We start from the raw sequence: 25777 nt of genomic DNA, 5'->3' as shown, positions 1-25777 counted from the left end.
TCATTTCTAAATGCATCCTCCCTGAGTCCGTTCAGGTGTCTTTCCTTCCTACCGCTATTTAGACGTATTATCGATTGGCGTCCTTTGACCCTATCGGCCGCCGAGACAGTGTCAGATCTGTACAGGACTACGGAGAAGAGCTAGGCGGGCGATTTGTGCACAAATCTGCAGAGAAATGTGAGTACTGAGGTATGAAGGCTGACTGGTCAGATCGTATCTGTGGGATGCCGGGGGCTAGAGGTTTCAGAGGGACGGCAAGAGACGTTTGGAGGTGGACCACGACACGTGTGAACGATGTTTGGAGGTGGAAGAATTACCAGGTTGGCTGAGAAGGAGGCTCTTCTGGGTGCAGAAGGTCTTGGAGAAGCTGAAGCTGTGATTTCCAAGTGCGCATGTCAGGTTGAGTCCGTAGTATAATCTATCGATTTTCTCAGTATCACTGATGGAATCGTGGAATGTTTTTACAGCTATATGGTAGTGGGTGTATGCATCAGCTCGAAGATGCCAATTAGACATACCTTGGCTTGCTGCAAAGTTCTTACTGGGGATTTTGGTGATTATCTCTCCAACACCGTGCGCTATCGTCCTTCTGACAGTCCGTCCTATCTACTATATATATGTCAATCTGCTGGCTCTCTTAGCAGCTGAGTTCTTAATTCAGATAACAGACTTTCTCATGGTGTATAAGAAGCAGCAGCCATGTCGCTCCCAGCACGATAGCGGCTCCTAGCAGAGGCAGCGAGCTACAATCATGGCCCCGCAGACGAAGCTCCTCCAAGCCACCGGTGATGCAGCCTATACCGCGAAGGCGCAGTCGCTTATTGCCAGTCTGGATGCAGAGATTCCAGCCTCGCTTCGCCTGCCCGCTTCAATCCTTGAAAATCTACCGCTCGACGTGACAGGAATTCCCAGGTCGTGTGGGCTCTTGACCCCCGCTGAACTGACGATCACGGAGCTCGACGCCACGGAGGTGTGTGCGCGGATCGCTAGGGGCGAGCTCACTGCGGTCGAGACGGTCACCGCGTTCGGGAGGCGCGCGGCCATCGCGCACCAGCTGACGGCGTGTTTGACGAACTACTTCTTGGATGAGGGCATCGCGCGCGCCAAGGAGCTAGATGAGTACTTTCAACGCGAGGGTAAGGTCGTCGGGCCGCTGCATGGCCTGCCTGTTTCTATCAAGGTAGATCCTGCCGTTTACCTTGATCTGATGGCCTTAAGGTGATGGTCTTCTGTAGAACCATTTTCCTATCAAAGGTAGGACAGGTTTTGCGGGCTTCCTCTCCACGTTCGAGGTCTCGCCGGACGACTGCGACATGACCCGTATCCTGCGCAGTCTTGGTGCCGGTACGTCTCTTTGATTATACTACAGAATGTCGGTGAATCATGATGTCTCAGTGTTCTACGTGAAGACAAACCAGCCTCAGACGCTGATGCACCTCGAGTCGCACTCGTTCTACGGCCGGACAGTGAGCAATGCTACTCTTCTTGTTCATAAGTAAGACCGATATCTCTCATAGCTCAATCCTTACAACACGAATCTGTCCTCAGGTGGCTCCTCTGGTGGTGAGGGGGCACTCATTGCATTGAGAGGGTCGTGTATAGGAGTTGGCAGGTGAAAATGCACCAATAATACATTTTTCTGGTGCAGAAGTATTGACCTCCACCCCCAGCGATGGAGGAGGATCCATTCGAAACCCATCCGCCAACTGTTCGATCTATGGAATTCGTCCAACGACGAAGACTATGCCCGCGGATGGGTTCTTGTGGTAGTGAGTGACCGCATCTGCCAGTATAACACGTTGCTCTATAACAGTACTTGCAGCCAGGATGGTCAGAGCTTCGCCTCGTCCACAGGCCCAATGTGCCGCTCTGCACGTGACATCCAGACGTTCCTCTACGCGATCCACTCCGCGAAGCCCTCTCTAATCAACCCGTTGCTCATCCCCCTGCCGCTCGTGGTGCCCTCCCTTGAAGGGCAGAAGCTGCGCGTAGGGTTCATGATGCATGACGATGTCGTTCTGCCTCACCCGCCGATGCTGCGGGCGCTACAAATGGCACGCGAGAAACTGCTGGCTGCGCTGGATGTCGAACTGGTCGAGTACAAGCCGTATGACCACGATCGGGGATACAGCCTCATCGTATGTGTTCTGCGAGACAGTGTTAACTTTGACTAATATTCCGGCAGCGCGAGTGGTACTTCGAGGACGGTGGGGAGACTGTCCGGAGGCTCTTGAAGGAGGGCGGCGAGGACAGCCTGCCGCTCACAGATTGGGTGATCAGCCCACCATACACGAAGAACCATACCCCCGCCGAAATGTGGGCGGTGAGTTATTCTGCGTGGCTCAGATTCGCGGTTATGGACTGAGGAGTGTGCGCGGGGCAGCTTGGTGATAAAGTGGACAAGTACCGCCGGGAATATTCAGACCACTGGCGGGCTTCCGGGATCGACGTTCTTCTGTGTGCGCCGTTCCCCGGTACGGCGAACCCACACGACAATGCGCGATACTGGGGGTGCGCGTACATACACGATCAGACACGGATATTCATTCTCTGACTGTGTCCACAGATACACGGCAGTTTGGAACCTGCTCGACTATCCGGGAGTCGTGTTCCCCAGCGGGCTGAAAGCCGATCCAGCTATTGACCTAGCTCAGGAACAAATCAACCCGATGAGCCCATCTGATTCATACAACCATTCGTTGTGTAAGTCTCCTCCGATGAATATGGGTGAAGATCGTGCGACGCTGACATTTCGCTGTTATATGTAGATGTTCCCGAAGTATTCGTCGGTGCTCCCATCTCATTGCAGCTGCTCGCGCGGCGGTTCAATGACGGCTTGCTCCTTGCCGCGCAGAATATTATCGAGGGCGTTTTGAGGGCGTGAACGACGAAGTTTGATACTGTGTACAAATAGTCCAAATTAGCAATTCGATGCGTGCAAGCGAGCTGGCAGTCAGATGTCCGATTCGATCCACAGAACGCCCGATTGAGCTGGCGGGAGTCAAGGCCATCCTCGCCTCGTATAACCGTTCATCGTCGTCTTTTCCCTCGTACTCGTTGTCAACAACGACGACGACGACAACGGCACCACTGCTTGCATCCGAATCGCGGTCACATGTGGCAGACACGCTCGGTCTGTGATGACTAAGCTGAGGTCATAGTGAGCTGAGTTCACGAGAGGGCTAGACGAGTCGTTCTCGTCCTCGTTGACAGCCACGGCGACCAACGCCCTTCCTCCAATGGAGCACCCAGAGAGGCAGCTGATCCCGAAGTGGGCTCCGGAGGTACGCATCCTTCCGTTGTCGTTGCTGTCGCCAACAATGCTCAGCTAAATCCCCCAGCTGGTCGCCCTCTCGTACTGCATCTCCTGGCTGGGTGCATACACGAGCACCCAGATCGTCATTCACGCCAAGTACACCAAAAGGCTCGTCGTCCGTTCCATGTGGACCCTCCTTGCCAGCCTTGCCTTTGGTCTCTGCGCCATCTGGTCCATGCATTTTGGTGCGCGCTGTCGGTGTTTTGTGCGTGCTATGCACTCACCACATGTTCCCCAGTTGGTATGCTTGCGTGCGGTCTCGATGTGCGCGTTGCCTTCGACCTCAAGCTTACTATTCTTTCCGCCGTGGTCGCTGTTGTGTTCACTTTTGCTGCACTCTTCAGCGCATATACTAACGAGATTGTCGAGAAGTCCGTGCCCCTCTCCCGCATTCTGGCTATTCTTCAGTCATTACAGGCACGTGCCATCTCTTCGCTCACGTTTAGTAACAGGGTAGACCCAGACTCGGGCTACCAAGCATTGTCCGGGACGGAACCCCACGAGGAGGAACGGCGGAGCGGCGCGTCGATCGAGAGGCCAGACGATGTTGAGTCTACCGCAGCGGCAGAACCCACTGTCGATGACGCGTGCGACGAGGCTGACGACGAGAATGAGGCTGTCTTGGACCCTCCACGAGATCACACGCGCACGTCGCCCGCCGAACAGCTGCCACCGGTGCATCCCACGCGCGGCCGCACGCGTAGGGTCTCTCTATATGCCATCGGTCACAGCAGGACCGTCCGCACCCCGCCACCCGTGCGGCAGCGCTCGCTCCCACCCCTGGGCCCAGTCTCGGAGGACTCCAACTCAGCGAGCACCACCGGTTCGACGCTGTCCAGCTCGTCCTCTTCCGGGCGCGCGCGGCGCATGCGCTCAGGCACCGGCTCCGGAAGCGACTCGTCAGGCACGACACTCACATCTACGTCATGGGCCGAATCGATGCATGTAGGGTTGAGCCGCGAGACCCGGATGCGCATCAAAGCTCGCGCTCGCGAGCAGCCACTACCCACGTTTGGCTGGAAATACTGGATTATGCGTTACTATGCCACGATGACCGTGCTTCTGTTCCTACGTGCTGTGATATGGAGCATGGCCCTTGTGCTCATGCACTATTGCGGTACGTGCTCGCTTGGCTTGCTGAGCTCGCGGTGTTTGCATACTGACTCTATGAGGCGCTAGGTATGTGGGCGATGGACATCCCCGGCGGACGGATATCGTGGGATCTGGGGATCGTCGTTCTGTCGTATATCGTTGCCTTTATAGCCTGCTTGGTGGCGTGCACGACCATGGAGCACATGGAGGTGCACTTCGGCCGCCAAGTGGCATTCAGCACCCTCGCTTCCCTTGGCGTTTGTTCTATGCACTATACAGGTGCATATATATTGTCGTGTTCGTGTCATACGATGAGCTTATCATGCACTGCAGGCATGGCCGCCGTGACATTCTACACGTACATGCCGCCCGCCCCGGAAAACGCAGGCTACCCCACCTACCTTCCAGTGACGATCATCTGCGTGGCGGTGTTCGTGTGCGTCGTGTCAAACGTGGTGCTCGCACACAGCGCCATCACAGCGCGAAATCGCATGGCGGAGATGATCCTTACGAAGCGTCGCCTCTGGCGCATCATGGCGGAGAAGGAGGCTGCAGAGCAGGCAATCGACCTCAGGCAGCAGTTCATCTCGGTTGCAAGCCATGAGGTTTGTCCTGCTCGCGTACGAAGTTTGCGTCCGCTGACACTTTTGCGGAGATTCGGACGCCGCTCCATACCGTCAATGGCTACTGTGAGCTGTTAGCCCGTACAGACCTTACGGATGAACAGACGCTGTATGTCTCGAGTGTACAGCAGGCTTGCCATGCGATTAACGTTGTTGCTGGGAATGTTCTTGGTAAGCTACGCAGGAGTTGTCCGCTAAGCCAAATCCTAATCCGTGCTTGAAATACCGTCCCTCCGAGACTTCAGCAAGGTACGCATCGTTCATCAGCTGATATCATGAAATTTTCAGACATTTTCCCTGCTAGTTGGATCGCGAAAATTCCGAGCTATCTGCCCGACCGGTCCTAATGTATATTCGGAAAATGGTAGAGGACCTGGCGAAAATCACCAATGCGAAGGGAATCCAGCTCGGTGAACAGGGCGTAGATGTCATCATGTCTGTCTCGAGCGACGTCCCAAAGGCTATCTACCTAGATGAGACATACACTTTCCGCGTATGTTTGCATTCTGTATTGTCCGCACTTGTGTTGACCAAAACCCTGTAACAGGTGTTCATGAATGTAAGTATCTACTGTTCTCAAATCCCCAAATGTTGGCCCTTAAACATCCTCTTCCCAGCTCCTCTCAAATGCTCAGAAGTTCTGTGATCAGGGATACATCTGTGTTGCAGTGTCCATGGGTGTGCCCGATCAGCTCCTTATCCACGTGAGCGACACGGGCTGTGGTATACCCAAAAGTTTCCGAGCAGAGCTCTTCCAGCCGTTCACTCAGGCAGATACCTCACTCACACGGCCGAGACAGGGCACGGGTCTGGGGCTGAATATAGTCAAGCACCTTGTGCAGCGTATGAACGGATCCATCGACGTAGAGTCCACGGAGGGCGAAGGGACGACGTTCATCGTGAAACTGCCCATCACGCCGCACACGCCGACGCATTCCGAGTCTCCACCCTCTGGTGCAGCGGAGCTCCCCGCCGCGCTGCCCAGACGGCTGAGGGTTGTCAACCATGACGGGCGCACGCAGGACCTGCTCGTTCATCTGTGGATGCAGCATGGGTTCGTGGTCACCGCGGGCGTCGAGGAGACGTCGGTGCAGGAGCTGGTGCGGGACGTGGACGCGGTGTGGACGGATTTAGAGAGTGCCGCAGGATCGCCGGTGCTCCGGGAGCTGATGCACACCGTGATGGCGAGGACGTTCCCCGTGTATGTGCTGTACACGGACTCGCACGAGCTCAGCGCTCTCGAGCCTGAGCTGTCCGAGGCGCGCAACGTCGTGCTCGTGAAGCGCCCGCTGGTCATGCACACGGTGTTAGGGATGATGGCTAATCCGCAGGCGCACATGGGTACGCATGTGCTGCAGGACGCGCAGAAGGTCCGCTTTGCGATACCGGTGGACCACCTTGTGGCGGAGGCGCGGTCGAAGGAGAAGTTTAGAGAACGGGGCGGGGATGTGCCGCTGGACGAGCTGGTTGTAGAGATGAGCGAGAAGGAGAAGATCCTTCTGGTTGAAGACAACGTGGTGGGCTTGGCTGCTTACTCTTTTCGGGGAAGCAATCGTGCACTTATCCCATGACGGTCCAGATCAACCAGAAGCTCGGACGCCGTGTGCTGGAAAGGTTAGGGTACGAAGTGGTCGCAGCCAATGACGGCAAGCAGGCGATTGAGGCTGCTAGGCGGACACTCTTCTTCTGCTGTCTCATGGACTGCCAGGTGAGTCGTCCTCGTTTCGCCTCCCACTTACACGTGGTTTATTCTATCTGGATGGCCAGATGCCAGTGCTTGATGGCTTCGCGGCCACCCGTCGTATTCGTGACCTGGAAGCGGAGGGGGTGCTCCCTGGACGCGTGCCGATTATTGCGCTCACGGCGAACGTGACGCCTGACGGTGAAGTCCAGTGCCGGCAGGCGGGGATGGACCACTTCTTGCCTAAGCCATTGAAAATGGACGGTGCGTAGTTCGCTCCTTCCTTGATATGGGCGGCACCGTGACATTGTTCGGACTGTTGCAGATCTTGACGCTGCACTGAAGAAATTCGGACGTAGTCTGCCACACCGCTGAATGCTGCAATATATATGCGCATCTTTTTCATCTAGCTTTCTCTGCTTGGATATAGACCGCGTGTTATATGCCACATCTCCGTCACATATCTGCTTTGTTATTCGCATCTCCCGACATATCCTTTACCGTTGCATCACATCCTCACATATTTTATCGCAGTGTACTGACCTATAGTATTAATCATGTCTGTATTCGTATCCACACTCAAAAAGTCTGGATTCTCGAACTTTGAGGTAATAATCTACCTGACGGTGATACTGCGGCAAGCAGATGGGAGATGTTCTAGGGCGATCGATTAGATACATTCAGAGACGGCGAGATGTCTCCAGGCATCTACTAGCTTCACGGTCGACGACAAAACGCCCTCCCTCCCTCCCACCAGGTCCCACAATCTTTTTACCACCTGCGCCATGGTTGAGGTCAAGAACAAAGTCTGTCTGATGTGAGCTGTTGTCTCTCAGCTGGTGGAATCGTCGCTCACCCCCTCAAGATAGTGTGCACGACGGCTGGGGTATCGCCCCCGAGAAGAACATGAAGGGCGATGCCATCTCCGCCGGGGACACGCCCAACATGGACGCCCTCGCCAAGGAGCACAACTACCGCACGTTGCACGCCCACGGGATCTCCGTCGGGCTCAACGACGGGCTCATGGGCAACTCGGAAGTCGGGTAAGTGCTCGTCCACTCTGCACAGTCGTAGCCGTCTTACGCGCGCTACCCAGACACCTGAACATCGGCGCGGGCCGTATTGTATGGCAGGACATCGTCAGGATCGATGTGTCCATCAAGAAGCGGCAGTTCCACAAGAACGAGACCATTGTCGCGAGCTGTAAACACGCGAAAGAGGGCAATGGCCGTCTGCACCTCCTCGGATTGGTGAGTCCCGCGTCTTTCGCTGCAGCGCCCCAGCATATTGATGGAATTCGATCTGCCATTGCTAGGTTTCTGACGGGGGTGTTCACTCGCACATTCGCCACCTATATGCGCTCCTCGAGACCGCGAAAGAGCAGGGCGTTCCGCACGCATACATCCACTTTTTCGGTGATGGTCGCGACACCGCACCGCGCTCCGCGGCGGGCTACGCCAAGGAACTGCTCGAGTTCATCGAGAAGGAGAAGTACGGCGAGATCGCGACCGTCGTCGGGCGGTACTACGCGATGGACCGCGACAAGCGCTGGGAGCGAATCAAGATCGCCGTAGACGGGCTTGTGAAGGGTGTGGGCGGGAAGGGTGAGGATGCCGTCAAGGCCATCGAGGAGCGCTATGCGAAGGACGAGACGGACGAGTTCTTGAAGCCTATTATCGTCAATGGCGACGAGGGCCGCATTAAAGGTATGTTGATGTCCCTCCAATCATACGAATTTGCCTTGTCTCATGAATGCTGCAGATGGCGATACCCTGTTCTTCTTCAACTACCGGTCTGACCGTATGCGCGAGATCGCCACGGTTCTTGGCCTCCCTGACAAGCCCATGGAGGTAGACGTGCCCAAGGATCTCGTGCGTGCATGTTTTCGGCGCATATATTGACCTTCCTGTGTTTATTCATGCCTCATACGCAGCACATATCTACGATGTCGAGGTACAACGCCGACTTCCCCTTCCCAGTCGCCTTCCCGCCGCAGGCCATGACGAACGTGCTCGCCGAGTGGCTCTCCAAGCAGGGCATCAAGCAGGCGCACGTAGCCGGTACGTGTTACTCCCTCTTCCCTTTGGTTATATCACACTAACAACGCCTTTTTTCCGGTACAGAGACGGAGAAGTATGCGCACGTCACGTTTTTCTTCAACGGCGGCGTCGAGAAGCAGTTCACGGCAGAAGAGCGGCACATGATCCCGTCGCCCAAGGTCGCGACGTATGACAAGCAACCAAAGATGAGCGTGCAGGGCGTCGCGGACAAGGTCGCGGAGCTCGTCAAGCAGGGCAAGCATGAGTTCGTCATGTGCAACTTCGCGCCGCCGGACATGGTCAGCGTCCTCCCTTTGCACTACGCTAACTGCCGGATGCTGGTCTACTCTAACCTTGTTCGGGATATTCCTACAGGTTGGGCACACAGGCGTTTACGACGCCGCGGTCGAGGCAATCGGCTTCACAGACAAGGCAGTCGCGACGGTATATAAGGCCTGCGAGGCGGCGGGGTACGTTCTGCTCGTGACCGCGGACCACGGGAACGCGGAGCAGATGATCAACCCGGAGACGGGCGCGCCGCACACCGCGCACACGACGAACGCCGTGCCCTTCATCATGACCGGCCCCAAGGAGCTGAAGTTCGCAGAGGATAAGAAGGATGGTGAGGAAGAAGAGGGTGCGCTGTGCGACGTCGCGCCGACCGTGCTTGCTGTTATGGTACGTGTGCCTGCGCGTGCACGCTGGTTGATGCTGATACTGCTCCACGTTTTCGTAGGGACTACCCCAGCCAGAAGGTAACTGCCGTCATCGCGCTGCATAGTCAGTACTGACATTTGTCTGTAGAAATGACCGGCCGTTCCCTACTTGCGAAGGCGTCTTAGATGAGAAGAATAAACTTACGCGAACTGTACAGTAGAAATGTATGCTCCGTTTAGACGCATTGTACTTATCCAATAGAATTTGTAATCTGTACTCCGTCGGGACGCGTTTGAGCTTGACCGGGAGTCTTGCACATTGTCAAATCACAACAAGGCATGCACGTCGGATGCAGGAGAATTACTCGTCGAGCTATATAGTACGGATCGCCAAGCGCGTGCCCTGAGAATGCATATTCAATGCGATGGTCCATTGCGGGGTAAATGTATATGCAGATGGTAATGATAAAACGAGGGAGTCGAAAGCGGATCTAGGAGACGAATGCACAGGTACAAGAGACCTTACTTGCCGCCGTAGAACGAGGAAGTAGAGGAGGACGGGACATCAAGCTTGAGGCTTGAACCCGAGCGGTTGATCAACTCGGACGCCGTGTCGCCACCGTATTGCTCTGCCAATTGGCTGCGGGGAGAAGACATCAGATCATCAGCGCCGGAGCGGGTCAGCGGGCTCACGCACTTGGCATAGTTTTCCATGATGACGGCCATGCTGTTCATGTCGAGGCGATACGCCTTGGGCATCATGCCCTTACCAAACCGGTACGTGATGTGGTTCGAGCAGAGGAGCGCGACGACCATCACCAGGATCTGGAAGGGGACAAGGATGAAGACAGCCTCGTACCAGCGCTTCAGGATGGTGCGCTCGTAATTTAGATACGGCGACTTGCAGCCAGGGAGAATGGAGCGGGCGTAACACGTCTGGCTGACCGTCGCCTCTACGAAGGGGGAAAAGAACCCGCAGCAACCGAGCTGGTTCTGGATGCGGAGGCGGCCGTCCATTCCGAGGTCGCGCGACCACTGGGCGTTAAGTTTGGCCTGGAGATTGAAGGTACGCTGCTTGTAGGTGATGTAACCCGGGGTGACGAGGAGGGCGAAGACGACCCAGAGGAGGACGGAGTAGACTGCAAGGAAGGAGCGGTTATTGAGCACTATACCAGACCAGCCGACAACGGCGGTAAACACGCCGACGGCGGCAGCGACAGTGGAGATGATCAGCTCGGTGGTGTTGCCCACGCGGATGATATCGGTCTTATCCCAGCCGTTAAACCAGATGAATAGGCAAGAGATCAGCCCCGCGAACGCGTACACAGTGAACTGCTCAAAGATTTAGCGCTTGACGAACATGAGGCTCATGTAGGTGGGCACGCACGATGGTGTTGGAGATGAAAAGGATCCATTTGAACCTGTTCCAGCGCATGCGTGGACGTGTGCGACCGCCGGGGAGAGGTACAACATCGTCGTCATCTTCGCCCTCGGCGGCCATGCGGGGCTCATTGCTGCGGAAAGCCTCGCGCCCGCCACCGAGCTTGGGGAGGTGCACATCCTCAACACCAACTTTCCAGTTCTTCCTACGCTTAGGGCCACCTGAGAGCACAGCAGAGGAGAACCTGGAAGGGACGTAGTTGATGCTAAGGGAGTGGGCGCTATCGTCGTTGGAGATGAATGATGAGGAGTCACGTAGCGTGGGGATGCGTCCCTCGGGGAAGTTCATCGTTGACGGGCTGTAGGGGACGGCGGAGGATAAGAGCGGAGAATTGTGCGAGTTGGCGGAGAGGGTCCGAGCGTAGCTGCCCACCGGTATCAGCGTCCCGCTTGCACAGCATGCAACCTGCCGCTCGCCAGCAGGGAAAGATAAACAGAGTGTCTCTCACCTATCGAAGTCCTCCTCAGCCTACATGTACGCAAGTGAATATCAATAGCGAAACTGACCGTCAGTACAACGGTGATGAAGACAGAGCAGCCAACGCACCGCTGTCAGCCGCACCTCTGGAAGCGTTGGCGACGTAGCCCGCGCCCGTTCGTACCTTGTCGACCACATCTTCCAAGTTATGCCTTGGTTTCAACACTTCTACTAGTCGGACGACGTGGAGCACCCTGCTGGCGGTGTTCTGAAGTAGGGCGCTCTCTCTTGGGTTGATCGCTCTGATCCCGACTCGTTAGTGCCAATGTCTGGCCCGGGGTCACGCAACCGACGCCCGACTCTTCGCTGGTCCCTAAATTTTCCCGCTTCATGCACCCATGAAACATACGCTCCAACCATCATTTGCAGCACGGTACAGACTTTGGATGCAGCGCGATCGAAATTACTTTCACCCTCAAGGCAAGTTAGGCGCTCGCCAAGCGCCTTGGCGGTGGCATAGATGCCAACAAGTAGCCAGCACAAGCAAAGTACAGCTACTGACCTCAAAATGGGTACAGCAGGAACAGAAAACAGGTGGCGCAAGGGAGGGCGAGCAGTGCAACGAGACAAGAAGCATCGGAGGGAAATTGGGTACTGCAAGGAATTTCTTTGGTCTCTTTCTTTCGGAGGTTCAAGTCGACTCCACTGCGGCCAGAAATTACTTACACGAATATGAATCAATCAAATATGACGCCTTTTGTTCAATCGGATAACTCTTTGGATTCGCGACTATAGCTACAATATCTATTATCATGTCCAGGGTATATCACCGAGCCTGCGAAGTTCGAGCAGAAAGACATTGCCACAATAAGAAAGGAAATCGACCGTCCCAAGAATGGAGCAAGAATCTAAATACTATGAGCTTGGTGGGAGGCCAGCAGCTCGTGGTGGAAAATAGGGAAGAGGGCAGACCAATGCTATCACGTACAATTCTGCGAAGCCATAGCGCATCGCGCGAGCTCCTCCACCGCCTTAGCGAGCTGCACGTTGGTCTCCTGCTGCTTCTGCACACGCGCTTCCTTCCCTGCGCGCTTGAACAGTTCTACAACAAAAGAATCTTCAGCATTGGCGCCGAGTGAACTCAAGTGGCTCCTCCACGTACCCAAGAACCGCTGACCGACCCACAGGCCCAGTGGGGCGTTCCCCACAGCAACGGCAGGCTGGCCCTTCACTGGCTTCGTCGGCGGAGCGCCCAGTCCGGCCACGAGCTGCTCGCACGTCTGCAGCATCTGCAATGCGTGGTCCCCTGCGGTGTGCAGGTAGTGCGACGCGATAAGCGCGAGTACGAGAGCGCGTAAATGGTTATCCTGCGCCTTCGTCACGACGCTGAGCGCCTGCTTCAAATGTTGTCTGAGAAATGCACGATGTGAGCTCTCGCACACTAATGTTAATTCGTGGGAAGGGACATACTTGGCTCTGAGAATCTCCGAAGTGAGACACGCCTCGAGAATCCGCCCAACAGCCTCCAGAGCACCCCCCATCCCGCGGCACGCTCGCGCGACATCCATTCCCATCTTCCGCTCGAGCATGGTATCTCCGTCTTCGTCGCCATCTTCCAATTCATCGCTAGCTGTCCTCATCCCGCGCCGCAGCCCGATCTGTAGCGCGACCTCTCCTGCGCGCGCCGCGATCTCCACGAAGCTACCGCGCTCTGCATGGTGGACGGCCGCACGGTAACACTGGAGCGCGCGGGAGCTTTGCCCGAGCGCGTGTGCGAGGTGAGCATGGTGCAGCGCGATGCGTGCCGCGTACCGCGGGAAGAGCTCGTATGTGCGCGTGTGGGCGATGAGCGCGTCAAGGTTCTGCATAAATCATGTGAGTCTGAGTTTACTACCGAACTGAGGGATACAGGGCTGCAGACCTGTTCTGCCGTGTCGAACTCGCTGCGCATGATGGATACCTGCAGGAGAACCGTCTAGAATGCGCATATACGAGGATGGAAGAACGCACCGCTATCAGTTCGCACAGAAGGTCAGCCTTGATTCTCGCGAGGTGCTGTTCTACTTCCTCCACGTCGCCCATTCCAGCCCAAGGAGTAACTGCCCGCACGAACTTCCTTAGTCCCTTAATTTATTTACTGCGATTTAGAACACACGCACACAGTATCTCCTGGGTGAGATTGTTCTCCCAGGCTGCTAAACCTTCTATGGCGAATACCTTGCGCTTGGGCTTCCGCCCGACTGCATCGCGCTTCGCGGTGCTGCTTACCAGGAAAGCGAGGAGAAATAGTACGCGTGGGTGTGTCGTGGAGATCGTGAGTGGGGGGCCGTTCGGGAGGACGATCTACCGGAGCGAGCGCAAAAATGGAGCTCCCGTCAGCTCCATGCGCACAGCACAGAATGCGAGGAAATAAATATACTCACCTCCACCGTACCGTCTGGAAACTTATCCAGCGCCCCCGAGTCGAGCAGTGCATGCAGATGTGAGAGCCTCGGCGACGCCTCTGCCGCATTACCCACATGCGTGAAAAACACCACCGCCACCATGAGTATATGCACAACCATCGCGGCCTCAAATGGGTCTTCGAAAGCGATGAACGTTGCCTCGGGCTTCTGCGGCTCCTCGGACGACTTGCGCGAGCGTGGTGTCGCAGCAGGACTGTACGAAAGTCCGAGTACGGCTTCACAGCGCTCGAGCGCGTCAGGGATATCTTCCCAGTGCTCTGCAGCAATGAGGATGCGCAGCCGTAGGACGTGTGCTAGTAGAGCGACGGGCTTGTGGCCATGGGTCCCCGCGAGCGCCTCCAGATCCCGTACGGCGGCGAGTGCGGCGTGAACATCCTGCGCGTTCTGGGTAAGCGTGCCTGGGAAGAGGTGAGCAGCTACGGGGCTATGGGTGCCGGTGGGTGCGGAGGGCGTGGTGAAGAGAGTGATCGAGGCAAGGTAGGCGCTGTAGACGAGATAGAGCGGGTCGGTGGGTAGGAAGGAGGCGAGGATATTGCGGATCTGTGTACGTGCGAATTTGGTCTTGTGTTGCCACTGGGAAAGCTCGACTTGAAGGAGTGAAAGATGTAGCATGTATGCGCGAAGGGAAGGATGCTAGATAGGGAGAGGTGAGTATGTAGAACTAAATAGAACGATGAGGTACCAGAAACTTACCTTCTGGGCTATAATTGACTGTACGGGTAGAGATGGTCAGTATATGCTATCCTGACACTTGGGTCTGATCTCCCGTCTAGACAGGGCTACTCGATCAAGGTACTTACACCTTTACTGATAGCTTTCTCCACCTGGACGCAGTTGTTGTGAGTAATTTTTAGTCGAATATGCATATAAACATACCTCTGACTCTATACCTTTCGCCCACGGGTAATTTTTGTCCTGGCTGAACCCTCCACCAATGACCTTCATACCAATCTCCGCAAGACCGGTCCATGCGCGACACTCGATGTCAGGCGGCAACGCGTGGAGGCCCAGACACTTCCTAAGTGCGTCAAGCGACAAACACAGAGAGTGAACATAAAAGCGGTGGTTGGGAGGATGCGCTAGCAGCGCTGGCAGGGAGACGAGGAGGACGGCAGGAGGAAGTGGCGCGAGTGAGACGGACGCAGGCGCTGGACTCGAAGTCAATGGTGACGAGGAAACGAGTTTTTGCCGCTTGAAGGGGCGGGGGTTGTCGTCGGACTTGGCGGTGAGATTCATGGAGGGTGGTGGAGACTCGTATAGTAGACGACTGGAGCTGTGACAATTCGTCGCGTGCTGTCACTTGTGACACCCGCGTACCTGTGACCACTTGAACCTAGCTCCCAGTCTGAGTCTATCCATCGCAACGACGTCAAGTTCGAGTTCGGATGCGCAAACACTACTGAGCAGAAAACGAAACAGGGGTTCGTTAAACATATTTTTACTGATGGAATTCATGCTTTCTTTCAAGGGTGGATTATGTCGAATGCAACTCTAGCTGAAAAATGTAAAGAACCGTTGCAGCGTTCAGAAGAGCCAAGTCAAATAACCATTTCTCCCGGATAGCCTATGGCCTCTGCAACCAGTGCGTATGTATTATGCTCTGTGTGAGATGAACGGTCTGATCTTTGCATTTTCCTCCCAACCTCTCCTAATAAGTGGCTGAGCTCTGACCTACCGGCGGCCTCGAGTATTCCTGTTCCTTCACAATCTCTCCGCCATCCCGCCCTCAGATAATTATTGCGACAACACTATGATGTGATCCATGCCTGTCCATCGTACACGGCACATGCTTCGGAACATGTCCGAGTAGGTGAGTACCTTTAGGTGTCGCCCACCCCACTGTTGCACCAACTCGCGGCACCTCTGGCTCGGTCTGTTCAGCATCGAATATCCGCTGACGTCAAGTGCATGCAACCAGCCTTCTGCGTGACAATTGGATTTTGGCAGGGTGTTTTCAGGTGCCGATGTCCCTGGCTAGGAAACTTATCTCGGAAAATACCGAACTGTGCACTATGTTCCATTCTGCGTCCTTGGTTATCTATCATCGATCCCGGGTGCCTCAGGGTATCTCGCCATTGCCTTTATCGAGTCCCTACCTTCAGGCAGAATACATGGTGTGTTCTTGAAGTACGACGACTAGTTCCATAATACTTACCCTACTTGGTTCAGACAGGGTCCTGGTACATCCCGAATAGCTTATGAATACTTACAGCCATTCACCCCCGATTAATGCTGATTAACCTGTTTCTTCAACTAAGCCTCCTTGGGCTCGGGCATCGTGACTGTTCTCCATACGGACACCGAGTTTGGCCTCGTTGCTGTGAGTATGGAGTGCGAGTCGACCAGGAAGTTTTTTAATTGGGCTCGATCAGGTGCCGAGCGGATCCGTTGCGGCAACTTCAATTATAGCGGGCACAATGGCACACAACTGGACGCCCGAGGATGGCTGGAAGGCACCTACATCTCTTGTCAGATCATGTTGTGCAGCCGATGTAAGTGGCTTGCGATGCGGTTCAGAGACTTGTACTCAACTGATATGCTTAGAACTCGATTTTTTTTTTTCTCAAGGTGATGTTGCAACACGTATGGTCGGTGTTCGGTTATACTGCTTCTCAGTCGAAACTTGATTGATAACTCATGGAACCTACGGTGGCGCTCTCGGCGCGCTCAGCGTCGCTCGGTAGCTGAGTCGTTTACGACACGGGTTTACAACTGCGAACGGGCTCATTGCCGACGACTTGGCTTGGGTCCTTGCCGACATTCTTGCTCTAGCAGTCGGCAAATATCTTGCATCTATCACTTGCTGCTTTGGTTATTCACTTTCGAACTTTGTCGACTCAGGCTTCTTGTGAAGGCTGCTCTTCGATGTGGTACAGGGCTCTGGCGGCAATGTAGACGCTTGACATTTCAATTCTAGCTAAGGTGCCTTAGTCGCACCGCCTGGCTGCGAGGTCATGATGTCGTGACAGCTGCGCAAGTTCAAGTACTCTCAAAAGGCTTAATGCCCAACACTTATTCGTGGCCGTCAAATTTCCTTGTTGTAGTCTGCTATCATTTTCAGTTGAACTCTCGTACTGACTCGATAGTGCCGTGACCATTTGCCCACCATGGACACATGCTCACCGGAAATTCACACCTACGTCTTCTCCTTTGCCTGCACAGACAGCGGCGCCACCGGACGATCGCTTTCCCTCGTCTCTCGATACGTCCGGCAGGTGTCCGCATCATTCAAATGGTATTCACCGTCGATTTCCGGGAAAAGGCAGGCCCGCCAGTTCGTCGACGTGCTGCACAAGACCGCGATACAGCCTCGCATCTCTCACCTTTTCCTCTCCACACGATGCTCGTGCCAGACAGCAGACGCCTGGTGGGAGGAACCAGAGGTCTGCCAACAATGGAGCGAGTTGCAAGATACCATCCTGCACTTCGCAGCGCTGACACTGATCACGCTCACTTTCGCGTCCTTCGACTCGCCCTACTTCGGCGCCGAGTGCATATATAGGCTCCTCAAGGTCCCCTTCCACATACTGACCGAGCTGTCAATCCGGGTCCATAGTATGCCCAACCGTATCAAGTCAATATTGGACGATGCGTACGGTCTCTATGGCAGGAAGTCGCCCTCTGGGGTCTTGCAGACGACCGCGCGTACGACCATACGTCGTCTGCACATCGCCTGCCTCTTCAGCGAAGAGTGTGACACGGAGGGGATCCGCGACATCGTCCAGATAATCGCACCCAACCTTACGCACCTGCGCCTGTCTGCACTTGAGCAGGTAACGTGCAGTTGGCGCATACCACGCTGCGAGATGTATGCACCGCGACTTCCTCAGCGCCCCTTCAGGCGAAGTCCCGCCTTTTTGCCGTTTCCCGAGCTCTTTTGGCAATACATGGCCACAGATCGCCCCTGAATACGTCGAACTGTTCGTCATTCAACTACCGCCGTCGACCACAGGCATTCATCTGCCAGAAAGCATTCCTGTTATACGAGAGCACAGAATCCAGCGTAACCTCACTGCGCTAACGCGTGAAGCTCCCACCGTTTTGTATACATTCCAAAGGAGTGTTACAGTTTTGGGCTGCCAAAGCAGACTGGTTGGACCGCATGGTAGGGAATTCGGGATGTTGGGAAGATAGAGAGGCTTCGATGGATTCCAGACGCGACATGGGGTGGCACGAACATTCTTATAAGCCGGTACAATGCGAATCGGCGCTCCCGATGACCAAGTTTCCACTGGTGTATAGATTCTTGTAACATACGGAGCCCCCTATGGGCCACGGCTACGTGCTGCCACCTCGGACCTCCTCTCAGTACTCCAGGTAATTGGTATGTCATAGGAATGTGGCCTCATTATGCTGATTATGTGCATAGCTGATGCCTGTTCAAGTCTTTCTCTACCTCCTTTACCTATTTCGATACATACCTTTGGGTTCCAAGTCACACTGGTGTTTCCCTCTGCCCTCAAATGGCCTGCGGTCTTCATACTGTATGATGCGTATTCAGTGCACGTAAGGCTCGAAGGCGCAGCGTGTCGCGCACGACGTACTCATGTCGTTCATGAGTTATCGGTATCAGCGTACACCAACTGTAAAGGGATAGATACCACAAGTATTGAAGTAAGGCTTGTCGCCAGGTATTAGCTTGGTGCTCGCAGGCTCGTAATGACCATTCAGTGCCGCTCCCGGTAGTCTTCCCAGGCAGGTATAACCTAATTTCAACCTTCAATCTTCATGCCTCAAAATATCCGTAGTCTGACGCTCCCGTGGCATCGCTTATCATCGACATCGAGGTACCTTTTGCTACCCTTTCTGAGCGGTCATCGTTATATGCGCACAATTGGTGTTCCGTCGTCGATCGTGAGTGTTACAATACGCATTCTCTGCTTGTTCCCAACCTACATCTCGATGAATAACTTCTCCAGGAATTCTGGGGCAACCGTGGAAGTGAACTCAGCGCTACTTAGCGGACGATCTGAGCTGTCCTGTGCACGCCACCTCTGTGAAAATGGATACGTGTCCTGTCGAGATACACTCCGTCATCTTTTCCCTTGCCTGTACAGATGATGGTACAACCGGACGTTCGCTGTCTCTGGTTTCCCGCCACGTTCGTCGGGTGTCTGAACCCTTCAGGTGGCAGTCACTCTCCCTGTTGGGATTACAGCAGGCCCGGCATTTCGTTAAACTTCTCAAACAGACTCCAGGATATCATCCTGTCTACCATCTCTTTCTGTCCACGCAGTCCCCACTGCTCATGTCAAATGATCAATATAACATGCCTCGGGAGAATCCTGACAAAGAGTGGTATGACTTGCTGGACATTATCTTGCGATACACAGCACCAACGCTGCAAACACTGTCTCTTTACGTGACATCGAAATCGCATTTTCTCGGCGCAGCATGCATACCCCTACTCCTGACGATTGCATTCCCCTACTTGGTCGAGCTCACGATTTGGATCCTTGGCACACCCCAAATCATATCATGGTGGATCAATACATCCCCTCAGTCCTCAAAGAAAGCAGCTATCTTACCCCCTACCGCTCGTCCAAAGTTGCGCCGTCTACACCTCGCCTGCTTCTTCTACTTCCGTGACGCAGTTCAGAGCCGCGATCTCCATCACATTATCCAGTCCCTATCATCTTGCATCACGCACCTGCGATTGACCATGTTGGACTTCATGTGTCTGCAGACTGCACGCATAGCGTTCGCCGAATGTCTCGATATTGGTTTTGTCGATCCTGGAGTCAATCTTCTTGATCCAGGAGGAACACCTATCTCTTTCCGGGAGAACACAAACGTAGCAGTGACGTGGCCGCGTATTCTCCCCGATTCTATCCAAGTATTCGTCATCCAGATGCCACCACCATCGACGGCACGGCTTCCGAGAGGGTTGGAGGAGCAGGAGATCCAACAGTACTTCAAGGCATTAGCCAGAGCGGCACCAGCACACGTTGTGTGTATCTCAACGCAACGAGACTATCTTTGGGAGGATGCGAAGGCCGATTGGTTGGATCGGATCGAAGAAGGACCTGGGTGTTGGAAAGAGCGAGATAAGAGTTGGATAAGTCTGAGAGAAGATGGACATTCTTTTACACAGGCCCGAACTGAAGGTAAAAGCTTGCGGCTCTCAGCCATGATTGCTCGGGTTTGGCAGAAGATACTGACGAAGTCGTGATCACTCGGTGTGTATCCACGAGCTGTCATATACCTCGAACACTGCATTGATCTCATCCTCGGGTCTCAGGTGTTGAAGCCAGATTCCTAACCAATTTGGTTGGATGTGCCCTCACGTCCCAGCATGCGTGTGCCCGCAGAAAGAATATGAGACTGTACTCACTACTTATGTTCAGCAGGTAAGCTTGCGTCGCGAGTTTAAAGTCATACAGATCGTTCTGTGTGAGTTGCCGAAGCAAAGTGCGCCTTTAACTATAAGTTACGCACACGGGGTACTACAGTAGTGGTACAATCACAAAAAAAAGAAAAGCCAACCAAATCTGAAACGCGACAAGGGAGAGTCCGCCTGCTGTGAGCCAAGCCGAAGAAACGCATTCCAGGATTCAAATTGAGAACTTCCCAGTCTCATCGTGAAACTCCTGCTCCACGTCGATCTGTACTTGAACGACCACATCTCCTTTTGAGTTTACCTTTCCGCTCATTGGGATGTCTTCACTTGTCTGGATGGCACATGTCAGCCATAGACGACCTCGCACGCATTCAACTTACCTGGTGCTGATTCCTGCGAGTGTTGTTTGAGTTGCTGCTGAATTCGTTCACCATCATCGTGGGGAACCTATCCACGGACAATTGCTGCGTTCGTAGAGACCGTCTTGCATTCAGGCTAGGCATGAGTATAGCATTCAATGTTGTGTCCAGATAAAGAGAGAGAGATGAGTGCACGTACGTAGCCATGAAAGAGGCCGCGTAAACTGGCGTGTACGAATGAGGTCTTGAGATGCGAAGAAGATATAGCATGAGCTTACGTTTAGCGATGGCCAGGTGGGATCCAAGGAATATTAAGTTTGACATTGAAACCCACTGCCAATGCAGGATCGTTGAAGCTAGTTCAGTGGAAGGAGATAAACACGTACGCATGCCAAGGAGACGACGGCAGTCACGCTGGCGCTCAGATCAATACGCAAAGCTGTAAAGATATGACAGTTAGCATACCCGGTAAGCATCCCATTTTGTATGGCGTAGAACGTCAGGGTGTTCACGATGGTGTCCATGCTAACAGGACGTGAACCCGTCAGCCTGGTGCCAGTGTCATAATCGGGCTTCATACGATTTGAACCCTGTCCGTCCCTGCCTCAGGTAGTAGCACAACGAGAACGTGACAAGAATATCGACCGCAGCGGAAAGTGAGAGGCCGAATGTAAAAACCCACTATGAAACATCAGCCAGGATCGCAGTGATCGCAGAGATTGGACTCACGCCATAACGCTGGCGAAATAAATCAAAATCCTTCAGCATGATCCTATAACGACAGTGTCAGGTATTTCGTATTGTCACGCTGTTTTTTGCACACACATTTCGGCGGTGGACACTGTCAACCGAGACAGAATAAGTCAAATATCATCAAATCAACAGGAAATGGAGACCAAACACACCTAGAGCAGCGACTGTCAAAGCGCAAAAAGGTCAGTTGAGACCATGAATGGGCAAACGAACTTACCAAGACGCATGAGAGCAAGAAGAGCCTACAGATTTGCGCTTAAATTGTGCGGTCAAAACCCAGACAATACCACTTACCATTGGTATAGCAATATAGCCGTTGTGCCGGCTGACTGTGACGCAGAAAATCTAAACCTAAACGCCATCACATAGAGACACGCTAGCTTACCCTTGAAAACTCGGTACGAGAAGAAACTATATAGTGACTTTGATCAGGAATTAGACTGAATGAATTTACGAGAATGATTACCATTGCACAAAAAAAGTCATTAGAGCCTGACGGAGTTCATTGAAGAGACGGCTATTGTGGGATCACGAAGACATACCGTGACAGCTACTGTGGCCTACGCACTGTGTGAGATCTAGTGTTACTATATGAAGTCATGGATAGACGCACTGCAATTGGCCTATGCTGAAACGTCAATATACACGCACAAAATCGACGATTCAGGGCGATATTCACCATGGAATGTGTAGCAACGTGGACCGTTCACCCCAACCTGTAATCAAATAGTCCCAGTTGGCGATACAGATAAAAATTGTATGGAGCACATCCAGGAACCTGCAAGAGCGCCGAATGCGTGAGCATATGTAAACATGACGGCGAAATGTACGTACCAAATCACGACGACCTGTATTTCGAGAGTCGTTCAGCCATCGTAGCCAAAACGCTGATGGGAATGTACTAACTGCGGCCTTGATCTTCGCTGGATCATCCGAATAATATGTTTGGTAAGTGACCACCTGCATGGACACCACTCCTGAGAGGCTGCATAACGGCATCGTTGGTTAGTAACGAACGCGCGTTCGTGGAAATTAGGATTTACAAAATGGAAACCAGGCTGCCCACGAGAATAGAGCCCACAGTCGAATGGACGCTGGAGGTAGACATGACGCGCAGGCTCGGATGGGGTAGAAGGTGGGAGATGCAGACGACCTTCAAGAGAAGCTGCCCACATAATAACGTGCCCATGAGACATATTTCAACCTGCCAGTGGAAGTCCGTGAGCTTCCGACGTGGGACCGCCGAAGGGGCGGGACCGCTGAATCAGGAGAAGGCAAGAAGACCTGAACCGTGGACATCCTGTACTTGTCGGGGGGTTTCCACGGTCTGGCTGACTCTATTGAAGCTTCACTGCGCACACAGACGCGTCAGGGCGGGTTTAAGGAAGGTGCCTACGTATCCAGACATAATGGCTCCGTGACAAGGATTTGGGTCTGCAGATGGATGTGATGTCCCTGCCAGCTCGGTCTGACTGCAGAGCTGCTCTAAAGGTCAGTCGTGTCAATCAGTTGCGCTCGTTCTTGGAACCCAAGGTCTGCTGACGCACAGGTTGCTGTCTTCTGCATCTTGTTTTTCCTGGGAACAAATTTCCACGAACACGGAATCACGCGGAGGGGGTGGAAAAGCGGGGAAAAGGAAGTACACATTGGCTCCGACCGTTGCAGATCCATTGGCGGCTTTCGGCTTCCATCGTATTTGACTTGGCAGCCTCCGCATACGACTTGTCGAACCTTGAGCTTGAAGCTTGAAGGGCAGCTGCTCTCCAGCCGTGCGTCAGTTATCTGCATGGTTGCCACAGCTCTGGGAGACTTTGAGTGCAAGGTTCGACAGATACGCGCTCAATTTACAGTACATATATAATATAGCTGCCCCTGCTTTGGGGATACAAGATTCCGTTTACAGTACTCACCCGATGAGTCTCCCTGACGAGCTCCAAAGCTGCAGTATTCTGCTCCGGTTGAACATTAAACACTGAACCGGGGAGTACATGTACAAACCTCAGGCTGGGAGCGCCGGTCTACATGACGGTAGTCTGCTTGAATCGGCGGGGGTCACACCGTAGTACACGCTTTCGGGAATTGCCGTTCGCTTCGACGCGTCCTGACCGTGACGCGTCCCATTGGCTTCCTCTTGAACCTGATCTTTCTATGTGCATCTCGAAATTTTTGCATGGTAGTCGAAGCGAACGTGGGCGACGAATAAGCAAAATGCTTTCCGGGCTCAGCATCTTCCGGGAGAAATCGTGTCAGGGAGCGCGTAATCAAGCAGACCTTTATAACCCGTCCTCCCCCCACTTAATAAAGATTATATTGTAATCTGCCTACGGGAGACTAACATGACCGTATGTTCTACATCCTCAAGCTGGTGTCTACAGAATGCGGTCCAGCGGTACAAAGAACCTGACGGGGTGGTGATAGAAAGGTGATAGGTGACAGAGATGAACCTTGAACCTTGAACTGACTCTGCATCAGAATTGTATCAGAGACCCGTCTCGTCGTACGACTCGCACCATGTGCAGTCATTCCGAGCCTCCGTCAATGTTTGGGATAACAAACGTTCAGCATAGCGGTGACCGTGATAGGTAAAATTGAATACATTGGCAGGTGCTCTCTGCAAGCTGTCCGACTCATCACAATCATGATGAAGTATTTGTTGAATCTATACTCCAGTAGAGGATGCGGACGGAGTCTCCAAGACTCTCACTATTGCGCCTCGGCGGAGCTCTACCACACGGGCAGGTGATGCAGAACAAAAATCCGTCGGCGGAAAGGGTCAAGAGCGGGCCTTGAGTACCATGACAGCTGCACATGCAGGTCTGAATGTGTGGCAGGGTGTGCATGATGGTCCAAGTGAAGGGTAAGTAGACCCCTGCCACATCATCGAATGCGCCACCACGTCCAAGCAGCGCCGCCTACTAGGCAGTCTAGGGTCAGATACGGATATCCGAGGTACGAGGTTGAAGCAGAGTATCTACCATCTGCCTTCAGGAGACTGAGTCTAGGCAAGGTGAGGACAATTTCCGGCAGAAATACAGTCCAAATGGCATCTCCCAACATTGATATAAGGATCTCTCACCATCTACAATGTAGTGAAAGCACGAGCCAGTCAAGACTGCAGAGTCCACTGTTCAAGGTTGAATTTTTGTGCAGACGAGACTCAGAGTCTGGCTGTTCCAACTTCTGGTCAGAACATCGTATCACGGCGTCGTGCAGGGCGGTCGGGAAGCACGCGAAAGGGGACTATTAGCGGTCTGCTGCTTGTAGTAAGGGCACACTGCCAGCAATTTCGTTGAAGAAAAAACACTTACTAGTCTCCGTCGCGTTATCTCACGGTAGTTTTCCAGAAGGCCTCTAGAAACGCACTGGATATGATGCAAAAATGTCTGAAGTATGTAAGTCATTGCAGGGGGTCGGGGTATTCGCAGTACGATCCTTCCGAATAAACGCAACCCCGTACTCTATGTAGACCTCGAGCTGTGTCTACTTACCAGTGTATACGGTGGCTCTCAAGCTTATAGAAATTGGATGCTGCACGGTGGGAGGCAGTAGTCCATACCTCCTGCATGAATCCTCATTCACATGTCTCGCTTTTGTCCTTCCGGGGTTTGGTAGCCTGAGTGGATGGCTGTGTACGTTACTCGGGAGAGTCTCATCTGACTTCGCGCGATGCCGCTGATGAACTTGCTTAGGTTGTGCATCTGCATTCATTCACATCAGTGAATGCAGATGAATGCAGATGAATGTGCATGGTAATGGATGAATGCAGGTGAATCCCAAGTGCACTGATTTTTGTCCAGGATGGGCCACCATATAGTAGCCATCTTTCTTTCTTCGTTTCGCCACGGTAAGTGCGCACAGTTCTGTGATTGTTGCGGCACCATCTGATTTATTGCTGTTTTCAGAAGTCTTGTCGCGCGGCCAAATACACACAAATTTCCGCTTGGACGACCTCTAACTTCGAACGCGGATATCTCTTCAACGGCTGGGCCGTTTCTCTCGATTCTTGCATTTTCGGACTCTCCTGGTCAGCGCGCAGGGCATGGTATCAAGAAACATACATATTCGGACCGTTCAATACTCGCGGATCTGGTGGTCGTCGCACTAGCTCAGAACCGACTTCCCGTGCAGCAGACAGTCCCAGTACTGGAGAAATTGTTCTGAGATGACTTCTTAGGACCATAGAGAGGGCATGGTATGCAATTTGAAGGTAAGCATGTCCTGATTCTCACTGTGGGATCCAATCTGTGATCACAGCACTAGGACCCCATTACCAGATGGTCAAAAACATTCCCCGGTTTGCATTTTTCATGTCTTACATGTTTTATGTTGATATCTGGATGGTTTTAAGTGAGCAGCAGATGGTAGAAGGCACTCAGAATGATGGAGGTCATGCTGCAGTTGGTATGATACTCAAGCCCTTGAATCCATTATTCCCCATATTTAGCACTGTCATCCTTCATTCCTGATGCACACATGAATCCTATATGTAGTCTATACACAAAATACACTGGAATCTTTGACAGTAGCATGAGTTCTGTAACCCCCTGGTATGTGCTATGCAGTCTGAGATAAATCACATACAATCCAGATCCTCT

General features: G+C 53.4%; 9 protein-coding genes across 9 annotated transcripts; 5 read left to right on the top strand and 4 right to left on the bottom strand.

The window, feature by feature from the left end:
• Nucleotides 1–294: 294 nt before the first annotated feature.
• On the top strand, nucleotides 295–2884 carry SCP_0101600 (Putative amidase; the record flags this gene model as incomplete). Its single annotated transcript, XM_027752399.1, has 13 exons — nucleotides 295–404; nucleotides 468–553; nucleotides 642–679; nucleotides 734–1180; nucleotides 1236–1344; nucleotides 1396–1466; nucleotides 1518–1612; nucleotides 1671–1769; nucleotides 1823–2138; nucleotides 2186–2323; nucleotides 2384–2511; nucleotides 2567–2703; nucleotides 2769–2884. The coding sequence occupies 13 exons, from the start codon at nucleotides 295–297 to the stop codon at nucleotides 2882–2884; spliced, it is 1890 nt and encodes a 629-aa protein (XP_027608200.1).
• Nucleotides 2885–3239: 355 nt separating this feature from the next.
• SCP_0101590 (hypothetical protein) lies at nucleotides 3240–7087 on the top strand (the record flags this gene model as incomplete). Its single annotated transcript, XM_027752398.1, has 13 exons — nucleotides 3240–3284; nucleotides 3342–3501; nucleotides 3555–4433; nucleotides 4496–4687; nucleotides 4742–5013; nucleotides 5064–5202; nucleotides 5270–5280; nucleotides 5336–5524; nucleotides 5579–5590; nucleotides 5649–6548; nucleotides 6611–6739; nucleotides 6799–6976; nucleotides 7038–7087. The coding sequence occupies 13 exons, from the start codon at nucleotides 3240–3242 to the stop codon at nucleotides 7085–7087; spliced, it is 3156 nt and encodes a 1051-aa protein (XP_027608199.1).
• Nucleotides 7088–7497: 410 nt separating this feature from the next.
• On the top strand, nucleotides 7498–9593 carry SCP_0101580 (cofactor-independent phosphoglycerate mutase; the record flags this gene model as incomplete). The annotated part of the gene is made up of 10 exons (XM_027752397.1): nucleotides 7498–7529; nucleotides 7582–7755; nucleotides 7809–7962; nucleotides 8028–8418; nucleotides 8474–8583; nucleotides 8646–8772; nucleotides 8836–9050; nucleotides 9127–9429; nucleotides 9488–9506; nucleotides 9556–9593. 10 exons carry the CDS (start codon nucleotides 7498–7500, stop codon nucleotides 9591–9593), a joined length of 1563 nt encoding a protein of 520 aa, XP_027608198.1.
• A 336-nt stretch (nucleotides 9594–9929) lies between these two features.
• Nucleotides 9930–11463, bottom strand: SCP_0101570 (tetraspanin Tsp2; the record flags this gene model as incomplete). The annotated part of the gene is made up of 5 exons (XM_027752396.1): nucleotides 9930–10047; nucleotides 10105–10739; nucleotides 10795–11212; nucleotides 11297–11316; nucleotides 11395–11463. 5 exons carry the CDS (start codon nucleotides 11461–11463, stop codon nucleotides 9930–9932), a joined length of 1260 nt encoding a protein of 419 aa, XP_027608197.1.
• Nucleotides 11464–12245: 782 nt separating this feature from the next.
• Nucleotides 12246–14966, bottom strand: SCP_0101560 (hypothetical protein; the record flags this gene model as incomplete). The annotated part of the gene is made up of 10 exons (XM_027752395.1): nucleotides 12246–12367; nucleotides 12428–12675; nucleotides 12736–13127; nucleotides 13187–13225; nucleotides 13276–13364; nucleotides 13425–13608; nucleotides 13689–14363; nucleotides 14424–14441; nucleotides 14531–14554; nucleotides 14607–14966. The coding sequence occupies 10 exons, from the start codon at nucleotides 14964–14966 to the stop codon at nucleotides 12246–12248; spliced, it is 2151 nt and encodes a 716-aa protein (XP_027608196.1).
• Nucleotides 14967–16837: 1871 nt separating this feature from the next.
• SCP_0101550 (hypothetical protein) lies at nucleotides 16838–17638 on the top strand (the record flags this gene model as incomplete). Its single annotated transcript, XM_027752394.1, has 1 exon — nucleotides 16838–17638. The coding sequence occupies one exon, from the start codon at nucleotides 16838–16840 to the stop codon at nucleotides 17636–17638; it is 801 nt and encodes a 266-aa protein (XP_027608195.1).
• A 1094-nt stretch (nucleotides 17639–18732) lies between these two features.
• On the top strand, nucleotides 18733–19978 carry SCP_0101540 (predicted protein; the record flags this gene model as incomplete). Its single annotated transcript, XM_027752393.1, has 3 exons — nucleotides 18733–19837; nucleotides 19882–19909; nucleotides 19972–19978. 3 exons carry the CDS (start codon nucleotides 18733–18735, stop codon nucleotides 19976–19978), a joined length of 1140 nt encoding a protein of 379 aa, XP_027608194.1.
• A 306-nt stretch (nucleotides 19979–20284) lies between these two features.
• SCP_0101530 (hypothetical protein) lies at nucleotides 20285–22290 on the bottom strand (the record flags this gene model as incomplete). Its single annotated transcript, XM_027752392.1, has 20 exons — nucleotides 20285–20401; nucleotides 20451–20565; nucleotides 20629–20653; nucleotides 20708–20762; nucleotides 20816–20843; nucleotides 20895–20954; nucleotides 21010–21110; nucleotides 21159–21201; nucleotides 21255–21270; nucleotides 21335–21346; nucleotides 21400–21424; nucleotides 21477–21511; nucleotides 21568–21593; nucleotides 21649–21674; nucleotides 21725–21742; nucleotides 21796–21805; nucleotides 21862–21960; nucleotides 22017–22030; nucleotides 22089–22167; nucleotides 22226–22290. The coding sequence occupies 20 exons, from the start codon at nucleotides 22288–22290 to the stop codon at nucleotides 20285–20287; spliced, it is 969 nt and encodes a 322-aa protein (XP_027608193.1).
• A 271-nt stretch (nucleotides 22291–22561) lies between these two features.
• SCP_0101520 (hypothetical protein) lies at nucleotides 22562–23303 on the bottom strand (the record flags this gene model as incomplete). The annotated part of the gene is made up of 5 exons (XM_027752391.1): nucleotides 22562–22667; nucleotides 22730–22938; nucleotides 23093–23131; nucleotides 23181–23200; nucleotides 23249–23303. The coding sequence occupies 5 exons, from the start codon at nucleotides 23301–23303 to the stop codon at nucleotides 22562–22564; spliced, it is 429 nt and encodes a 142-aa protein (XP_027608192.1).
• Nucleotides 23304–25777: the final 2474 nt, after the last annotated feature.

This window comes from Sparassis crispa (assembly GCF_003851025.1).
Source record: "Sparassis crispa DNA, contig_000000F, whole genome shotgun sequence".
Taxonomy (NCBI): domain Eukaryota; kingdom Fungi; phylum Basidiomycota; class Agaricomycetes; order Polyporales; family Sparassidaceae; genus Sparassis; species Sparassis crispa.
This window is presented reverse-complemented; position numbering and strand designations above follow the sequence as displayed.